The sequence below is a fragment of the Emydura macquarii genome, unplaced genomic scaffold (genome assembly GCF_026122565.2).
Source record: "Emydura macquarii macquarii isolate MOO-44397 ecotype Brisbane River unplaced genomic scaffold, CSIRO-AGI_Emac_v2 contig_71, whole genome shotgun sequence".
NCBI lineage: Eukaryota > Metazoa > Chordata > Testudines > Chelidae > Emydura > Emydura macquarii.
In genome coordinates, this window is record NW_027130208.1 from 8,293,056 (window position 1) to 8,310,097 (window position 17,042).

The following is a 17,042-nucleotide window of genomic DNA, read 5'->3' on the forward strand; positions in this document are numbered from 1 at the left end:
AATAGGTAGCTACCTAATGACAGCTATGGGAATAAGGTCAGGCTGTGCAAGAGTTGAGGGCATCTTCAGCACTGTGCAAAGTTTGGCTGTTAAATGTCTCATTCCAGTAAAGCTGTCTGCCCCTCATGCGTTATGGAAATGTTCCTATAAGTAACTAGGATCAACTAAGACGAACTTATTTTAATGCCATTTTATTTATACTTACAGGAAATCAGAAATAAACTCACAAATGCAGTGTTTTTACTGCTTTAGCAACTTGTGTGTAGCATTCTGTTACCCACTGTGCTGTGAACTGTAAGGCAGTAATAAATTCATGAAATGCCACTTACACAAGGATGACTTATCTAATCCCATTGCAGAATGATGCTGGTGTTTTTGATATGGTGTTTAATTAAAAGCCATCGGGGGTGTAATGACGTGTCTTATTTTCACAGCAAAATGCGAGCACCATTTAAAATGAACAGTCACGGAGGCGGGTTTTGATTTTGATGCTTTATAGCATGATTTCGGCCTGTTGGATAATTTTATCCTTCGGAACAATGTTTCACTTATTTGCATGTTTTGTTTGAGTTTTTTTCTTTTTTTGGATTACCAAAAGAAAAATAGCAACAGAAAAATAGTAGTATTTAATGGAGCAGTTTAGGCAGTGGACAGCTGAGTTTGCATGAAGGTGACTTGGATAGTTTTACTCTTAAAAAGCTTGGTCATCATGTTCAGTGATGTATCGAAACTGTTTAATTTTAACTCAGTAGGTTTAACATAGACATAAATAACCTTACAACTCATTGAGCAGAAGGATAAAATCAAGCAATTCAGTTGGAAGCCAGCCTGTGTCTCCTTCATATGAACTAAGTCAGTGCGTTGTTCTGGTTTTTTTAAGGTCGTTTCTAATCATCATGTTAATAGCGTGATAAAATGAACGCCTTTAAATAGTTTTTATGCTATGGCTTATTCAACCTTTCCATATTCAGGCTGACATAAAAGCCATTACAGGCTGTAGGCAAAGTAGTGTAGATTCTGGCTTACTTTTTTTATTAACTATGACGTCTAATAGCTCCGGGCACTTAAACTGCGCAGAACTATTCTGAATTAACAAAATCTTCATTCTTTGCTAAATTGTTCCCGTGGCACTTAGTGTTCATTGCAAAGTACGTTGCCTGAAAACAGAGACATATTTTAAAACAAGTGTTCTTTGTGCTGTGACCAGCGTTGGTGAAACAATTTGTTAAAGTAAACAAAATGGCTCTAAAATATATTAATTTTTGTATTATTTTTCAACATTTCTTTAAAATGTTCCCTTATTGAGGCTTTTTAATAAATATGCCAAAACTTTCCTAAACATTGGGGTTTTTTGTAGGCCTTGGGAAATATGTTTTCTGTGTTCTGTTCTCGATCTGTGCTGACTCCATGTGTGATCTAGGGGAAAGTCTCCCAACGTCTCTGTTCCTTAGTTAGTTCCTCAATAATCCCTTATCCATAATGGTCATGTTTTCATGGTACCGAGTTACGTTAAATGTCGATTCTTCAAACTGTTTCCTAAGCCCCAAACATCAGCATAGTAGTGCTTACCAGAAGGGTACAAAATGAAAAGTACCTACTCCATTAGAGATGGCATCCGAAGGCAGCCATTGGATTTGCTTAGTCTGCACTCAGTAGGGTGACCAGATAGCAAGTCTGAAAAATCACCATGGGTGCGGGGGGGTAATAGGCACCTATATAAGAAAAAGCTCCAAATATCGTGACTGTCCCTATAAAATTGGGACATCTGGTCACCCTAGCCCAGGTGTTGCTAAAGTTTTAATACCTCATTTGTATCTGCCCTAGCCTTTCTACTTGGGGAATCTTTGGATGGTGATTTTATTAGCTGATGATTTAAGTAACCGAACAGCTCGTAGTTACAATGTTAACTATTGGGTTTTCCTTGCACTGGTTATATTGCCGTACTTGATTTTTAACTGTCTTAGGCAGGGGTTCTCAAACTTTTTTTTTCTGGGATCCCCTTTGAAAATATTTCAGGCTGTGATGACCCCCCAAAAAGGTGATGATCCCCCCCATGCCATGTCGCCCTTACTTCTGCACTGCTGCTGGGGTCTGCACTGCCTTCCGAACAACCGGTCAGCAGCCGCTGCTCTCTGGCCGCCCATCTCTGTAGGGCTGTGGCTGTCAGCCATGCACGGCATGTGCAAGGACTGACAGCTCACAACCTCCCGTAATAACCTCATGATGCCTTGAGGGGTCCCGACTCCCAGTTTGAGAAACCCTGGTCATAAGACACTAGTTGCTCAGGTTTCCTTGCTTCGGTATGTCTGTGGAATGGCTAGTGACGAACTGTTCTTGTTTCCAGGATTTTTCTGACTCTCTTAACTCAATGATCCCTGTTACTTGACTAAATGAAGAGAAAGCAGATATTCCCTACAGATGTGAAAAAGGAAATGAAAACTATATTGAATAAATTTATCTGTGACTGACCATGGCGTGGTTCCGGAGGGAGCAATATTAATCAAAACCCAATGTACTTCATTGTGCTTTAAGTCTACGGTTAGGCAGGCAGGTGATTAATTCAGACTTGGAGCTCTGGAAATGGCTTCACCAGGAAAGAACATTGAACATCTAAAGAAAATGCTACCTCAGGCTATTAAAGTTCTAAGGAAACTATGTGATACAATGTTTGAATGTTACATGTGAGAATTTCTTGGCGAATAAGTGAAGTCATTGTCCCAACACCATTTGAGTTACTCAAGCTGAATTTGATGGTGTGAAGATTCTTCTTGTTCTCCTGAAATAAGAGATCAATTTTTCTGTGCAATAAGAACATGAAGTTTTAGATAACATTTAGGTTTCTAGGCCTAGCAGAGGGAGTTGCAATGAATCGCACTTAGAGAAATTTGTATTGGTTGTAGAAACATTGTTAGATTTGAAATCTGACACTCCTAAAAGTAATGTGTACCTTCTTTTACATTTTCCAGTTTCAGACTGTACTTAGTCATTTTTAGCTACTTCTATTGTTACATCTTGGATACTATTTCTTTTAGATCCACTGGGAGAGAGTTCAGGTCATAGCAAACAGCAGGTCAAGAAACAACTATTAAAGTCCTGTAATTAAAAAGCCCTTAATAGAACAATCCCTTAGCGAACAGTTTCTAAAGTTTAAGACTAATCAGTGTTTGCCTGTTTGAGTGTTGATTCAGTGTTTGAGACTGAATTAACTGTATAAACTTGCTGTGATACAAATGTAAGTTCTTTAATATGAGAGGCAATGGACACCAATAATTAATTATCAAGTTGGATGCCATTTTCTTATGTTACTTAATTTATACATCTTTGTAATACCCCATACCTGAGTAGTCATTGGTAGCAACAGGTGTCTGTTTTTAGTCAAGGGCATAGACATGTTTTGGGTATTAGTGATGGGTTTTCTCTCTGTTTTTCCCCTATCTCTTGTGTTGGTAATGGAGGAAACTATTGCATTTTTGCATTCACGTTATTTCCGTTTTCCTTAGCCTCACAAATGCTACAAAATAGAGGGCTCTTTTAGGAGTGGGGGTTTATTGTGGCAAAAAGTTAAGTAGTATTACAAAACACTTAATTGCCTGTCTTTTTCTCAAAATTGGTAAGATCTTTAGAGTAGTTAAGAATCTGTCATTGATATCCTTTACTGGAATATTTGGCTTGCAGAAACCAACTTTCCAATGAAGTAGACATAACCAATGTCTGCAGCTCTTTCAGTTGATGTGGGTTTGTAGGATTTGTATTTTGGTATCAGTAATTGTTAAATGATACAGCATTATAACCTTTATTTAAAATCCCATGATGTTTAGCGGTTTGAGCAACAAAAAGTGCTATTGAGCTGGGAAAACTAACTCAAAAGTATTTTATCCGTAATGATAAACTGCAAATCCTAGGGCAATTTAAATGGAACAAATGCTCATTTTTTATTTCTTTATTTATTTTACTTCCTTCACTTGGATAATAATTATCCTCTGAATCTCTGGTATGTTCCTGTGCCTCTCGTATGTGGAGAGGTTGGTTTAGCAAGGGTTCAATGACATTTTTGAAGAGGAGACTCTCTTCTGCGTAGACTCAGGTTTGTCCTTTTCTCTTCCTGATGTGGGCCATGGATGTAAGCCAAGACATCTTTGTTAACTTGAGACAGAATATCACATGGCTCATATAGCATTCATTGTCAGTTGTCCGTTGTCGGCACTCGTGTGCTAGATAGCGGTAGACATAGTTCCTACCCTGCAGAGCTTACCTGAAAGTTTTCCAGTTGTAGGTAAAACAGTTAAATGCCTGTGAATAAGCTATCATCACAGCAGATCAGAGTTAAAATAGGAAGGGGAAAGAGGCAGAAGCTATATTGCGGGGCTGGCCAAACTGTGGCTCGTCAGCCACACGTGCCTGTTTTCCAGTCAGAGTGCAGCTCGCGGAGCCTCCTATGCCCCCCGCCCCCATTCACTGATTACCAGACTGGGATGGGGAGCTTGGAGCTTCTGCCCTGCGGGGCAGGGTGGTGGGGCTAGACCAGTGGTTCCCAATCTTTTTGGTTCAAGGGCCACAGATATCATTTTTACAACCCTGAAGGGCCACCAGTCTCTGCCAGTGAGGCGCCTCCCCCCGTCAGACCGAAGGAGTTCAGCGAGGAGGCTGCTTCCTCGTTGATCTCCCATCTCCCTGGCTGCAGCAGGGAAACCGCTCGCGTCCTGTAGCCCTGTGCACGCCACCTGGGTCCCTAGGCAGTGGCTCCCTTCTGCAGCCGGAGGGATGGAGGATCAGTGCTTTCTTCCCTCTGGCTCCAGCAGGGATCCCAGCACCTATGGACCCAGGCAGAGCACTTTGCCCTGCTACAGCCAGGGGGAGGGGAGCGCTGATCTCCTGTCGCCTTGGCTGAAGCAAGGAACCTGCACCGGTCTTTTAGCCCTGCAGAAATGCGCTCTGCCTAGGTCCTTAGGCAGCGGTTCCCTTCTGCAGCCAGCAGGAGGGGAGCTGCAGGCCACTTTGAAAGCCCCCGTGGGCCACTTTTGGTACCCAGGCCACAGGTTGGGAACCACTGAGCGAGAGGATTCTCCCCAGAGGAGAGGGAGGGAAGTCTCGGTGGGTCGATACGTTTGGCCACCCCTGCTACATTGGCTGGAGGTTTTTAATTCCCCGGTCCCCTGCTTATATAATTGCACTTAAACGTGGAGCTTCAGGACATGTCGTGCTCTGTACTCTGTTATGCTGCCTCTTGATTAGTTGTGGTGTTGGAATATAGAGTATGGGGGAGAAGCAAGAGCACAGGGAGAGAGCTCCTTTTCTTTTTCTGTTCATGAATTGCATTTGAGACGCTTTGCAGCTTGCTTGAATGTTTTTGCTGTTGAAATTAGTTTCCACAGATTTCCTGCGAAAAATTCTTGATTTGTAGATCATTTACAAGCTGTACAGCATGGATGCTGGGTTATCCATTGGTTAGTTTTGATTGGGCACATAGGTCACATGGTATTGTGAATAGACAAGTACAACTCATAGAAATAGGTGTCCGGGTTAATAGTGGAATTCAGAATTTGGATTGTGGAAATAAAATTTGCTTAACGTCCTGTTTCCCTGAATATTATTTCTGGTCAAATAGTTTACAAGAACATGCATGGAAAGTGAACACAAAAATAGTAGAAATATATCCAAATTCAAGATTTTTTCCCCTGAGATATCAGGATTAGCGAGTGTTTGGAGTTTTAGTAAAGGGAGCATTCCTGACCATATTGCAGAAATATCTTAAGTTAAGGAAATTGGAAACATCTATAAAAAAGTGTATCTTAGTTAGTAGCCTCCTGTACACTGGCAGGAAGTAAGCCAGTGGCATTGGATGTCATATAACTTGTCAAACAGTTGCAGAAAAACAGCCAGTTAGTAAAGCAACTCTAAATGACCTAAAAGTAGAGTTTTGCAAATAACAAATTGTCCGGTTCAGTGGCTGAACCAAAAAATGGGAGGAAATAGTTTTTGAATCAATGCAAAACAAGCTTTTCACATTTTTCAGAGAACCAAAAAAAGTTAAAGCAAACAAACAAACTTCATTTCTTCAAATATCTCAATGATCCTTCCACATGGAGCATGCTCCTCAGCCTCTTGCTTTACTATGGGAAACAGAACTGAAACCTCTAGTCAGGACACAGACAAAATGATCTTTCTCTCAACAATATATCCTAGAGGAAAGTGCACTGAACTGGGAACCAGTACATCATAAGTTCCAGACTCATTTCTTTTAACTGGTGTTAATAATTCTGTACCCTTCATAAACCTTCTTACTGAATAATCACGGCCTCATATCCCCCTGAGAAGAGTCCCAGAATGGAATTAGCAATATGGATTCTATGCCAGAGTCAAGAGTCATCCATTTTGCCACACTGCCTCCTAGAAGATATTGTCCAAATATGCTTGGTTATGCTGTCTGTAAAGCGAGACTACTCATTAATCCATAACTCAGTATGCTGCCCATCTTGCAGAGAAAATACACACCACCTCCTACAGCCAGCACTACTACTTAATCCTTTAGTTGGATCTGAGCTGCATGACTGAAGGTCAAACACAACACTTCTTCCCCTAGGCCAAAGGGATGGTTTCTGTTGTAGCGCTGACAGTGACTGTTGCCATAGGATGGGAACATACTCAGTACACTTAATGTGTAGGTAGCTCTGTGAAGCTGGGGAACACACTCAGTGACTATTCAGAAATGTTTAGTACCAGGTCTTTTTCACAAGTCTTACTGGACATGTGAAAATGGAAAGTAAGTAAATAAGGTGTGTAAATAGGTTGTTTCTAGGTACAGTGTTATCTCTCTAAATGTATACGAAACAAGCTGAACTTAAAATATAAATCAATACAAGTGACTTTAAATCTTATTAAAATATGTAGAATCTATTTGTCCCACACCAAGTTAGGCTTAGGTTTATGTGGCCCTCCTGTGTAATGAAGTTGGGCGTCACCGCCTTGATTTGGTGAGGTGATTGGAAGAATTCAGATAAATACCTCAAGCAATTTGTAAGCATTGTGAAACATCTCCCCCAGTATGTGTCTGTCGGAGGATTGTAACTGTGTGACCCTGTAGAGGGGAAGGTGAGCAGATGAGCCTGTCCCTGGTGCAGGGGTTGGAAGCAGGACTGAAATAACTAGGCCAAGTGCAGAAAGATAGAGTCTGGGCAGAGAAAAGCTGTATTTATAAAAAGTCTTGGGGAGGAGACGTAGTAGCATGAACAAAAGGAATGAACGGGATTTACCTACGAATTCCTAAAGAGAATACAGACAATTGCATGCAAACGGACATCTTGTAAATTGCAGAAAAATGAGCAGTTCAAAGCTTTTGGAAGAATATAGAATACAGTGCATGACCAGGCTCAGAACAACCTCAGAGGGACCTCCAGCCCTTTCTCTACACTACAACAACTCCAGCGACCCACCTCAGGCCACACATGGAGTTCCCACCTACAGTAACCAACTCTAGTAAATATAGTACTGTACTCTGACACTTCTGTACATTGTTTGTCCTAACTCTGGACCCGCCAACCCACTTGAGGGGAATATCTTTGGTTCTCTAAACCAGTAGACAGACATGGAACTTCTGAGGTGTCCCTTTATTGACCTTGAGTGAGGGCTATAAAGGACTTGGAGGAAACAGTTGCCAATATAACATGCATTGTGTGTTGGTGTAAGCCATTAGCTAAGTATTATATGAGAAACTACTCTAACTCCATTAGCCATTCTCATCTAGTTATCAGAACAAGGGAAAAATGAATGTATTCACTTTCATACGTTTTTAGTTATTGTGTTGTATGATGGGAATCTTGGAACCTAATACTGATTTTACTTACACCCTGGATAGTATTAGCAGTAGGCCCCTCCAATCCGTTGAGAGGGGCCTTTCACATAACATCTTGCTCCGTCCATCCCGTGTAATTAACAAGCAGTCTAAATATCCAGATTTTTTTTTTGGTAACCTACATGGGATATTAGTGCTGTCCCTGAGTAACTTTGCTAGATAGCTGCTGAAGTTTTGCTGACACACTGCGGCTACAGCCGCTACTTAACTCCATTGGGGATATAAGGGAAGTGGGAATGCCTTCTTGGATGAAGAGGAATCTAGGCCAGAGTCGAGCCTAGAAGGAAATCTGGGAGCAACATCATACAATCAGCTAACTGAGGTCAGTAGCTTACTTCAGTGGTTCCCTGTCGCTAACTCTAAAATAGCTCTGTTACAATTAATGTAGGGACTGTGTCCTTTCATACCCTTGTATTTTTTTTTCTCCCGATCTGTATGTGCTCTGAGACAGAAAGTCTTTTTCTACGTGTTTGTATAGCACGTCACATAATGGTGTCCTCATCCCGAACTGGGGCCTACCATGTTGTAATTTAACATGTGCTAATAATGTTTACAGGTGGGCAAGGAAAATTATGGCTTTTTGACTGGGGTCATAATTTTTATTTGTAAGTCTAGGAAATGTGGTCATGCTTTGCTTATCCAGCTTAAAATAAGTTTGAGAACCTAAATAACCCTTTGGAAAGAAATAGTACGCAAAAGCTGCCTTATTAGATTTTCTGTTCATTGATACAACAAATGAACTTGTGTGGAAGGGTGGTTCCTTCAAGTAAACAGTTATTTTTTCCATCCATGAAAATCTTGTTTCGCTTGGGCCATGGTTGTAGAGGAAGTTAATTGTAAAGTTGACTTGATTGCATACTAAATCATGGAATTAATATAATTAAATCACGTAAATAATTGCACAAGTATCTTTCTAAGTTCTATGATCTTCAAGCATAAGAGATTTAGTCTTCTGTGTTCATGTTAGTATGGACACAGAAGCTAATTTTACATGCTTAAGAGCTTAGTGTTTGCAGAAAAAGCAAAAATTTTTCAGCCCAAACTTTTTTGATGAAAAATGCAGAAATGTCAATTTTTCGGTTCAAAATGGCATTTTGTTTTCAAAATTTCCTTCAACTTTATTTTTTTTAAAGTTAAAAAATTTAAACTGTTCAAAATCAAAATGAAACTTTCATGAGACTGAAATGATATTTTTGTTTTATTATTCAGAATTGCCAACAAATTGAAAAATCCATTATTTGCACAGTTCTTTTTACAAATCATGCGTGACATTTGGTTAAATATAGGTGTATTTCTGTTCTTAAAGACTGTACAAAATCACAGTACACTTGCTAAAGTGGAAAACCTAGGGTTACTAGCACCACACAACTGAATTATTCAAGTACAACAAAGTATCATGCTGGTTAATAAATTGTTAATATCCCACTTTCAGTGGAGGTTAAACAGGAACAGTTTGACACATTTCCTTAACAGTATGAACACAAATGAACTCCTTGCTGCTTTTATTTGCCAGTGAATATTGGATGAAGGCCTTTTTTTAATTACAGATAGTAAAACTGTGTTGGGATTTTTCTGGCAGTCCGTTCTAGGAGCTAGATGCTTACAGTGCCAGATCAATTTTTAGGTTCTTATCAGACTTGGGTCTGCATTTCCTCATTCTGGTATTCCCTAGGAGTTTGGTGAGGAGGGACAAGAATGATACTGTGGAGAGTGGGAGTTTTGCCCTAGCCCAGGTCCTCCCAAAAGCAGTTAGGGGTTAAGTAAGGTTGGAGGAGGGTGACAATATACAATAAACATGGAAGCTCAGGATAGGACTAGAAAACCACATACATTTGTTCAGTGTACGCCACTTTCCGTAAATACTGCATGAAACTTGTAGCATTTTCTTGCAGTTTCCGCTTCGTACTCTGGACATACAACTCTTAACCTTACTGCTAAAGAAAACTACCATTGTCCGTTGGTATGACTGGAACGAAAGATGAATAGTGACTTGGCCTTGAGCTAAGTGTCAATCTGACTTTGATAACCCATCACTTGAAAGGTCCTTTTATGTTTATGAAAAAGCATGACGTCAAAGCCGTGGAAAAAAAAATTAATACCAATATTTAGGGCTAAACTCGCATGGATTCTAAGAAAAGCCCCTTGTGTGAACTGTTTATTTCTCAACGTGCGTAACTAATTAGCTTAGGTTATTATAAGCCCGAGCTGTTGTAGTAAAACTTCTTCCGCCATTTCAGGATAGCTTGTTTATGGTGCATCCGTACATGAGCCTTTGAACTGGAATAACAGAAAATAAAGGATAAATGCTAAACTGTTTCCCTGGTTAAGCCAGGAACATATAAATATTATGTTGGAAATGCTTGAATATAATCGTTATCAGGTGAGTTATCTTATGCTCACTTTACCTATTAAAAGGATTTACTGCAGGGGTAGTCAATAGGCGGACTCTGGGCCCAATCTAGACTGCCAAACGCTTTTGAATGGCCCTCCAAGATCTTTTTATTTACTTATTGTTATCATCATTATTATTGTTGTTTTAATTATTTTCTCTGGACCTTGACCAAGAAATTTGGACCTTGACAAAAAAAAATAATTGGTTACTCCTGATTTACTTATATGTTAAGTCCTTTTCATCTGTATATTATCTGGTGTATTTTATTTGTTTGTTCCACAACAAATAATGAAGGAGGTATATGATACCTTTTTTGTAGCTGTTCAAGATCTGAAAATAATTTTATCACAATTAACATTTAAAAGTAATGAGTTTTTTCAGTATGATATTGAGTTTCAATTTATCCTCTACTTTCTGCAGATAAAAGCAATGCTGATAAGTACAAAATTTCTCAAAGTGGTAAAAATTTTACTTTAAAATTGTTGTCTTTCTTTTATTGCCTGCATGGTGTAGTGTAGGCTCATTTCAGCATGAGTGATTTTGTTTTAAAAAATTCTTAGTGTTAAAAGGTTGCTCTAAATAAAATGTGGTATTAATGAAAATGTCTAATGAGCATACTGAATAGAAAACTAAATTAACTTGGATTTTCAACATCGAAATATTTCTGTTCTGTCGTTATTCTCAATGCATATTTTAAAAATGCTCTCCTCATCTCTTGCAAATTATGCCACGTATACCTAAGCATTAAATGTTCTATATGCAAAGGAAAATGTAATTATTAATTTGCTTATTTTTTTATATTTGTCTTTTATTTGGACTAAAAGTATTTTACTGTTTTTCAAAAAACTTGTTAGCTACAGCACTCACTTGACCACTGATCTTGGAGAAAGATCTAAATAACTTAATTTTGTCACTTAAAGACAACAGCATATTGAAAAATAACCAGATCTGGAATCCTGAATTAAGCGTATGAACTGCAATTACCAGTACATTAGGAGGCAAATGGACACTTCTTCAACTACTGTAATCCGGAGAAACTCAATTGAGTTCAGTGGAGCTACACAGATTTGCACTAGCTCAGGATCTGGCCCATGAAGTATATCTGGGATAAATGTACATCTAGAATAATGTTATAATGACTCCACAAAACAACACAGCGCTACTTTTGTTGTGTATTGACAGGTGCAGACTCACCTTGAAAATCCAACCAAGTACCACATTCAGCAAGCCCAACGGCAGCAGGTTAAGCAGTACCTTTCCACCACTCTAGCAAGTAAACACGCCAACCAAGCTCTGAGCTTGCCCTGTCCAAACCAGCCTGGTGATCACGTCATGCCACCTGGAACTGGAAGCAGCGCACCCAACAGTCCAATGGCTATGCTTACACTTAACTCCAACTGTGAAAAAGAGGTAATTAATTCTCTCTCTGTGTCTGTACGTTACTGTGATATTGTCTTAAACGTAATATAATTGTGACTTGTCTTCTGCGAAGAATGTTAAACCAGAGTCACTCACGATACAGATCTTAAGGTTATCTTCTCTTGTGAAGAGTTGACTTGAAAAATATAGTTATTTCTCATATATAAAATGTGTATATATCAGCATAAAATATTGGGGGTGAAAAATCTGTGGCCCGGTTCGGTTTTTTTACCTCAGCGCTACTGTCCTCAGCTTGTGCTTCTTACGGTCTTGCCTGGTCAATGCACAAAACAGCGAGTAACTGACCTTTGGAGAATGCAAGGCCGTTTTTGTTTGTTTGCTATAACATTTTGGAGTAATTCTTTTGTGGCTTATTCAGAGATCGAGAGTAAAGAGTTCTTTGTTTTGTTTTTTTTTAAGAAGAAAAAAAGACAAGCACAAACCAGTGTGAGGAGAAAAATTTTTTAAAGTAAAATAAAATTGAAATAACTTTGCACAAAAAGCGATCACTCTATAGCAGCTCTAGCAGTCCTCATTCTGAAAGGAAACCTGCACAACACTTTCAAAAGATGAGCCTGGGAGCTTAAATTCGTACCTTTGCTAGACACTAAAAATCATGGTCTTAATAAAGACGCTGAATTTACAGCTTATTACAGCAACCTGTAATCCACTAACCCCCTCCCCCCCTTTTTGTCCCGTGGCTACAGGGATCTTAATGGGCCACTTCGCCTTGAAATGTGTGTTAACTGCTTATGCGAAACGATCTGTTCCACCTTCTATTTAGCTGTGACCCTGAGTACATTTCCTAAATCTGAAGAAGAGTTCTATGTAAATTCAAAAGCTTGTCTCTCTAACCAACAGAAGTTGGTCCAATAAAAGGTATTATCTCAGCCACCTTGTCTCTCTTAGGAGTTACGAGTGAGTTAGCTTTCCAAAATATCAATGTTTTAATACCCTTTAAAATATTACTGCTTGCCATTTCAGTCGTGGCCGTCTTTGTACGTGTCTTTGCAGCAGTATTAGCATTTGCAGCCAACAACCTCTGGTGCTGATGAACGTGTGCGCCGATGCTAATGCTTATGTACGGCTGTAAGAGTAAGACTATCCAATGCATGTAAATAGGTTTGTGCTTCTGCAAAAGTAAGAGGCCAGTGAAGAAGACTCTTAAAAAAAAAATTATCCTGTGCTCCTACTTTGATAGTACAGAAATAATGTAATGTGCATATCTTATCAGACTGATGTTTGCAGCGATCCCTTTGCACATGCAAAGAGAACAGTGGTTTTCCTGTTCTTTTACCCCACTGTTCCAATGCTTAGAACAATCTAAAATGAAATAGTCTCTCCTCTAGAAGGGCACGGATGAGCCAGTGTCATGCACACATGTCACAGCAGTGTGAAGCTAAAGAAAAGATAAAATGTGGGTGTGATCGTGATGATGGGATGGGGCTATGTCGTAAACTCAGGTTCATACTTTCCTTCCCCCCCTCTTTTATTTTCACAGGGACTTTATAAATTTGAAGAGCAAAGCAGAGTAGAGAGTGAGTGCCCGGCTCTCAACGCACACTCACGAGCATCATGCATGCAGGTACTGGATGACACAGGAGTTGGGAGCACGAACCCTTTATAAAGAGAGCCTATGTTTTTCCATGACCACCAATATGGAAATTTACCCCCTACTTGGTTGAGTTTTTTTAAGCATGAATGCAGCAGAAATTACTATATAGAAACCAAATCTGTGGTGTCCTTTTCTATGAGTTTATTTCAGAAGTGTATTAGAAATATATCTGAAAAGGGTTCACCCTTCTTCCACACTCCAATCTTACCCTACAAAAAACCTCTACATTGTAAAGAAGTCTTGGGAAGATTGCATGTTGTAAAGACTGCTCCTGTATGTTGCTCTTTTCCCAGGTCTTCAATGGAAAGGAGAAATACATTCTAATTCTATTCTGTCATTTTATGTAGGATGTTTTAGTATGTTGTATGATCCTCTTTCTATGGAGATGACATTCAGATTTGATAATGGGAGATGAGGTAGTTTAATATTTTCTTATTAGCATAGAGATGATATGGGTCAAGGACATGAATTCTTACTCCCCTACAACAGTGATGTCTGGTATATAGCCTGTAATTGCTACAGTGTCTCGTTGTTACTGTATTTTCCTCTCTGGTCTCCCTGCTCTGGTGAGCTTGTATGGAAATTGGATCTTCTATGAGTCGCCCATGGAAATAGCTGCCGATAGAGAAGTATCAGGGAATTGAATCTGTTGGATTCCACCAGAGATGAAGGCAGCCATTTTATGGACAAAATTTTGAAATCTTTGGCAGTGGTGATGGGCAAGGGAGTGAAATGCAAGGGTTAGGAGAAGAGAAGGAAAGGTGAGGAGAGGAGGTTGGAAGGAAGGTTCATAGAAGTCCCACAGTCCTTTTGTAAAGTTATATGCCAGCTAGTCTCAAATGATGTATGTCTTTTGCTGATTGTAAGACCTATGTTGCTGTCCTCTGCAATGCACATGACATCACTGCTGACTGCTGTCAATGATTTTGGGGTACTTCAGGAAAAAAATTGAGTTTGTGGAGGATATTGGCTACAAAGCTGTAATTGAAACCTCACTCTGATCAAACTCCCTAAGAATACAAATGTTAGCTGTTATTCAAGAACAAACTCTCTGAAGTTGCCACAAGAAAGGATTCTGAAAAGCACAGAATTGCCAAGCTGGTTGGTGGCCTAGAAACAGTGTCCCTTTTCCTTGCCTGATATCTCCTGAACCCACCTACTTGTGGTCTTGATTTCCAGCTATGGTTTCTTGCTTGTGCACACCAATGAGTAACTCAGATCTTCAATGTGCTGGGAGGAAATGTTGCATGCCACTCAATGTTGATTCCTCCTGCTGCTTAAAGAATGTCATTGATGATATCTGAGGGCAGCTTATCCGCTCCCGGGCTGGGAGAGTGGGAATTACCGCTGGGAGACGGAATTGGAGTATGGGAAAAATGGGTTGGTTTCAGGAGTCCAACAGAGACCAAGACAACAGATGAGGGGGGTAGTGCTGGAGGTCTCTCTCTCTCTCTTAAAATTATTATTACTATTATATAAAGTCCTGTGGCCAACACAATTTCAAGTCATTTGCATTTTTACCCATTCACCTTTCTGTTACAGATGGATGATGTAATTGATGACATAATTAGCTTGGAATCAAGTTATAATGAAGAAATCCTTGGCCTGATGGATCCTGCCCTGCAAATGGCAAATACGGTACAATGGTCCTTTCTTTTCCGTCGTACTGCCTGCTAGACGTCCCATCTAGCTAGATCTAAATCACTGCAGCTTTTGAATAGCTTTTAATGTGAAATCAGAGCACAACACATTTTGCTAGCAGCCATCTCTAGTGTTAAGGAGATGATATAATGCCATGGCAATGGTAATTGGGGAGCTTTCTGGAAGAGCATTAAGAATTTACAATGGAAAGTAACAGTGTGAAACTTGATTTTAAAAAAAATGACCAATTTCTGTGGGACAGCAGTTACAAGGGGTTGGATTTTGGTGTAGGCATAACCATCTGCCTGTGAAGTCAGACTTCGGGGGTTCCAGTGCTAGTTGCAAGGGAAGGAGTTTTTTTCCCTTCACCCACAGTGGGAAGTTGTCATGGTCACTGGCTCAGTCTCTAACTAGCAAAGGGTAAGCTCATTTCACCTAGTCTTTTTCTTATATTGTGAGATGGAGCTAGCCCAAGGAAGTTAAATTCAGCCTGGAGAATCCGCAGCTTAGATCCCTACATCTGTACGTAGCTTTACATCTGGTGCAAGGTAAGCAGATAGACAAGCCAGGTTTAAATCTGTGTGTATCCACATGCAAAACTGCACAGGTTTAACTGAAGGGATTAACATCACATCTTTAGTTTAAACCAGTGTAACTTCTGTGTGTAGACAAGCCCTAAGGCTAGAAAGAGATGAGGGCAGAAGAATAACGTAAGGAAGTAAGGAAAATGATAGCTTAAAAAAGAGAGAAGGGGAAAGAGAGAAGAAGAAAACCAGAGAGAAAAGAAAGGAGGGATGTGTGAGATGGAAAAGACAGGCAAGGGTGAGAGAGAGCATACTTAAGGTCCGTTTAAAAAAAAAAAAGTTAATGTTCTTTGGTTTCCACATGTTTTAGGAGTGAGCTGCACTCAGTGGTGTGAGTTACATGCATTTATGTAATTTACTGGTGGTATATTCTTCTTTTGATCTTTCATAGAGGGTGACACCAAAAAATTGTTTGCCTAGGTATCAGTGCTGTTAAATCTGGCTGGGTAGATCTGAGCCCAAGTTTTTTTAAATTTAACGCCAGAATTAACAGCTAGTACTCAAGGAACCTACCGGCATTAGTTGCTGTCCCTTTATAACACCTGCCTGATGCTGTTCAGCCTAACTCTTTCTTCCCAGAAACTCCCACCCCTCTCTTAGGGACACCCTCCAAGCCCATGTGCTCCATTGTAGAAGCCCTAGTTACATCCCTCTTAGAAAAGTCCTCTAGATTATAAAAATAATGTTTAAATGGGTGTTTTGAGCCACTATGTAGAATTCTACAGCAGGAGCAGAATTCACTCCCCAGTGCCCTGGGATGATTCCAGATGCACACAAACCTCTGCTATGGAATTCTGTAGGGTCGTTGAAAAAAACAAAACAAAAACTCCAATAACACGGTTTAAAACAAAAACCCCTGGGCAGTATACAACTTCCTATTAAGGATATCATCTGTTAATTTTTGGAGTGATTTCTATAGAATTCTGTTGGATTAATCCCTACTAAATTCCAGAGGACCGTTCAATAAGTGATTCCTACATTTCTCCTCCCCCATGCCCTTTCACAGGAATCCCAGATGTGGGAACATTGTACCATCAGAAAGGCATTTTAGTGGGGAACCCTTTCAGTTGCCCCATGGGCATACATGCTCCCAGTAATAACACAATAGGCATGTGTGCCAGCATTTACTGTAAAGACTAACTAGTTCACGGCTGTAATGGAGACCTCCAAACTCCCATGCTCTCTGATCTGCCCCTCACTCCCTTCTGCTCCTATAGGTGGGCCTTCCTCATCAGCTGGTGAGACCTGTGATTTAAATGAAATGGAAGTGAACTTTAAAGTCCAACACGATTGCATACGGTTAATTGTTTTTATGCAGTTTCCAGCATAAGTAGCTTTAACTATCGTTAGGAAAAAGACTGTGCCATCTGTAGGCTTACTATTGATTTAACTAAGAGGTGAAAGAACATGGAAAGGAAGCAGACTTCAGAGACTCACAAGCTATAAATAGCACAGCTTAGCTTAGACCATAACAAAGGCTTTGTTGTTCTGTTATAAACAAAGAAGAAAAGGCCCAGTTTACTACATGTGGTAACAGTGCTT

At 39.9% G+C, this 17,042-nt stretch overlaps 1 protein-coding gene across 5 annotated transcripts in view; it reads left to right on the top strand.

The window, feature by feature from the left end:
- MITF (melanocyte inducing transcription factor) overlaps positions 1-17,042 on the top strand; it is a 160,989-nt gene that overhangs the window by 122,798 nt on the left and 21,149 nt on the right. For all 5 annotated transcript variants that reach the window (XM_067542302.1, XM_067542321.1, XM_067542312.1 and 2 more), the window contains exons 3-5: positions 11,424-11,651; positions 13,162-13,245; positions 14,818-14,913. In XM_067542302.1, the coding sequence (XP_067398403.1) occupies positions 11,424-11,651; positions 13,162-13,245; positions 14,818-14,913 (408 nt within the window). The remainder of the gene's footprint in view (positions 1-11,423; positions 11,652-13,161; positions 13,246-14,817; positions 14,914-17,042) is intronic.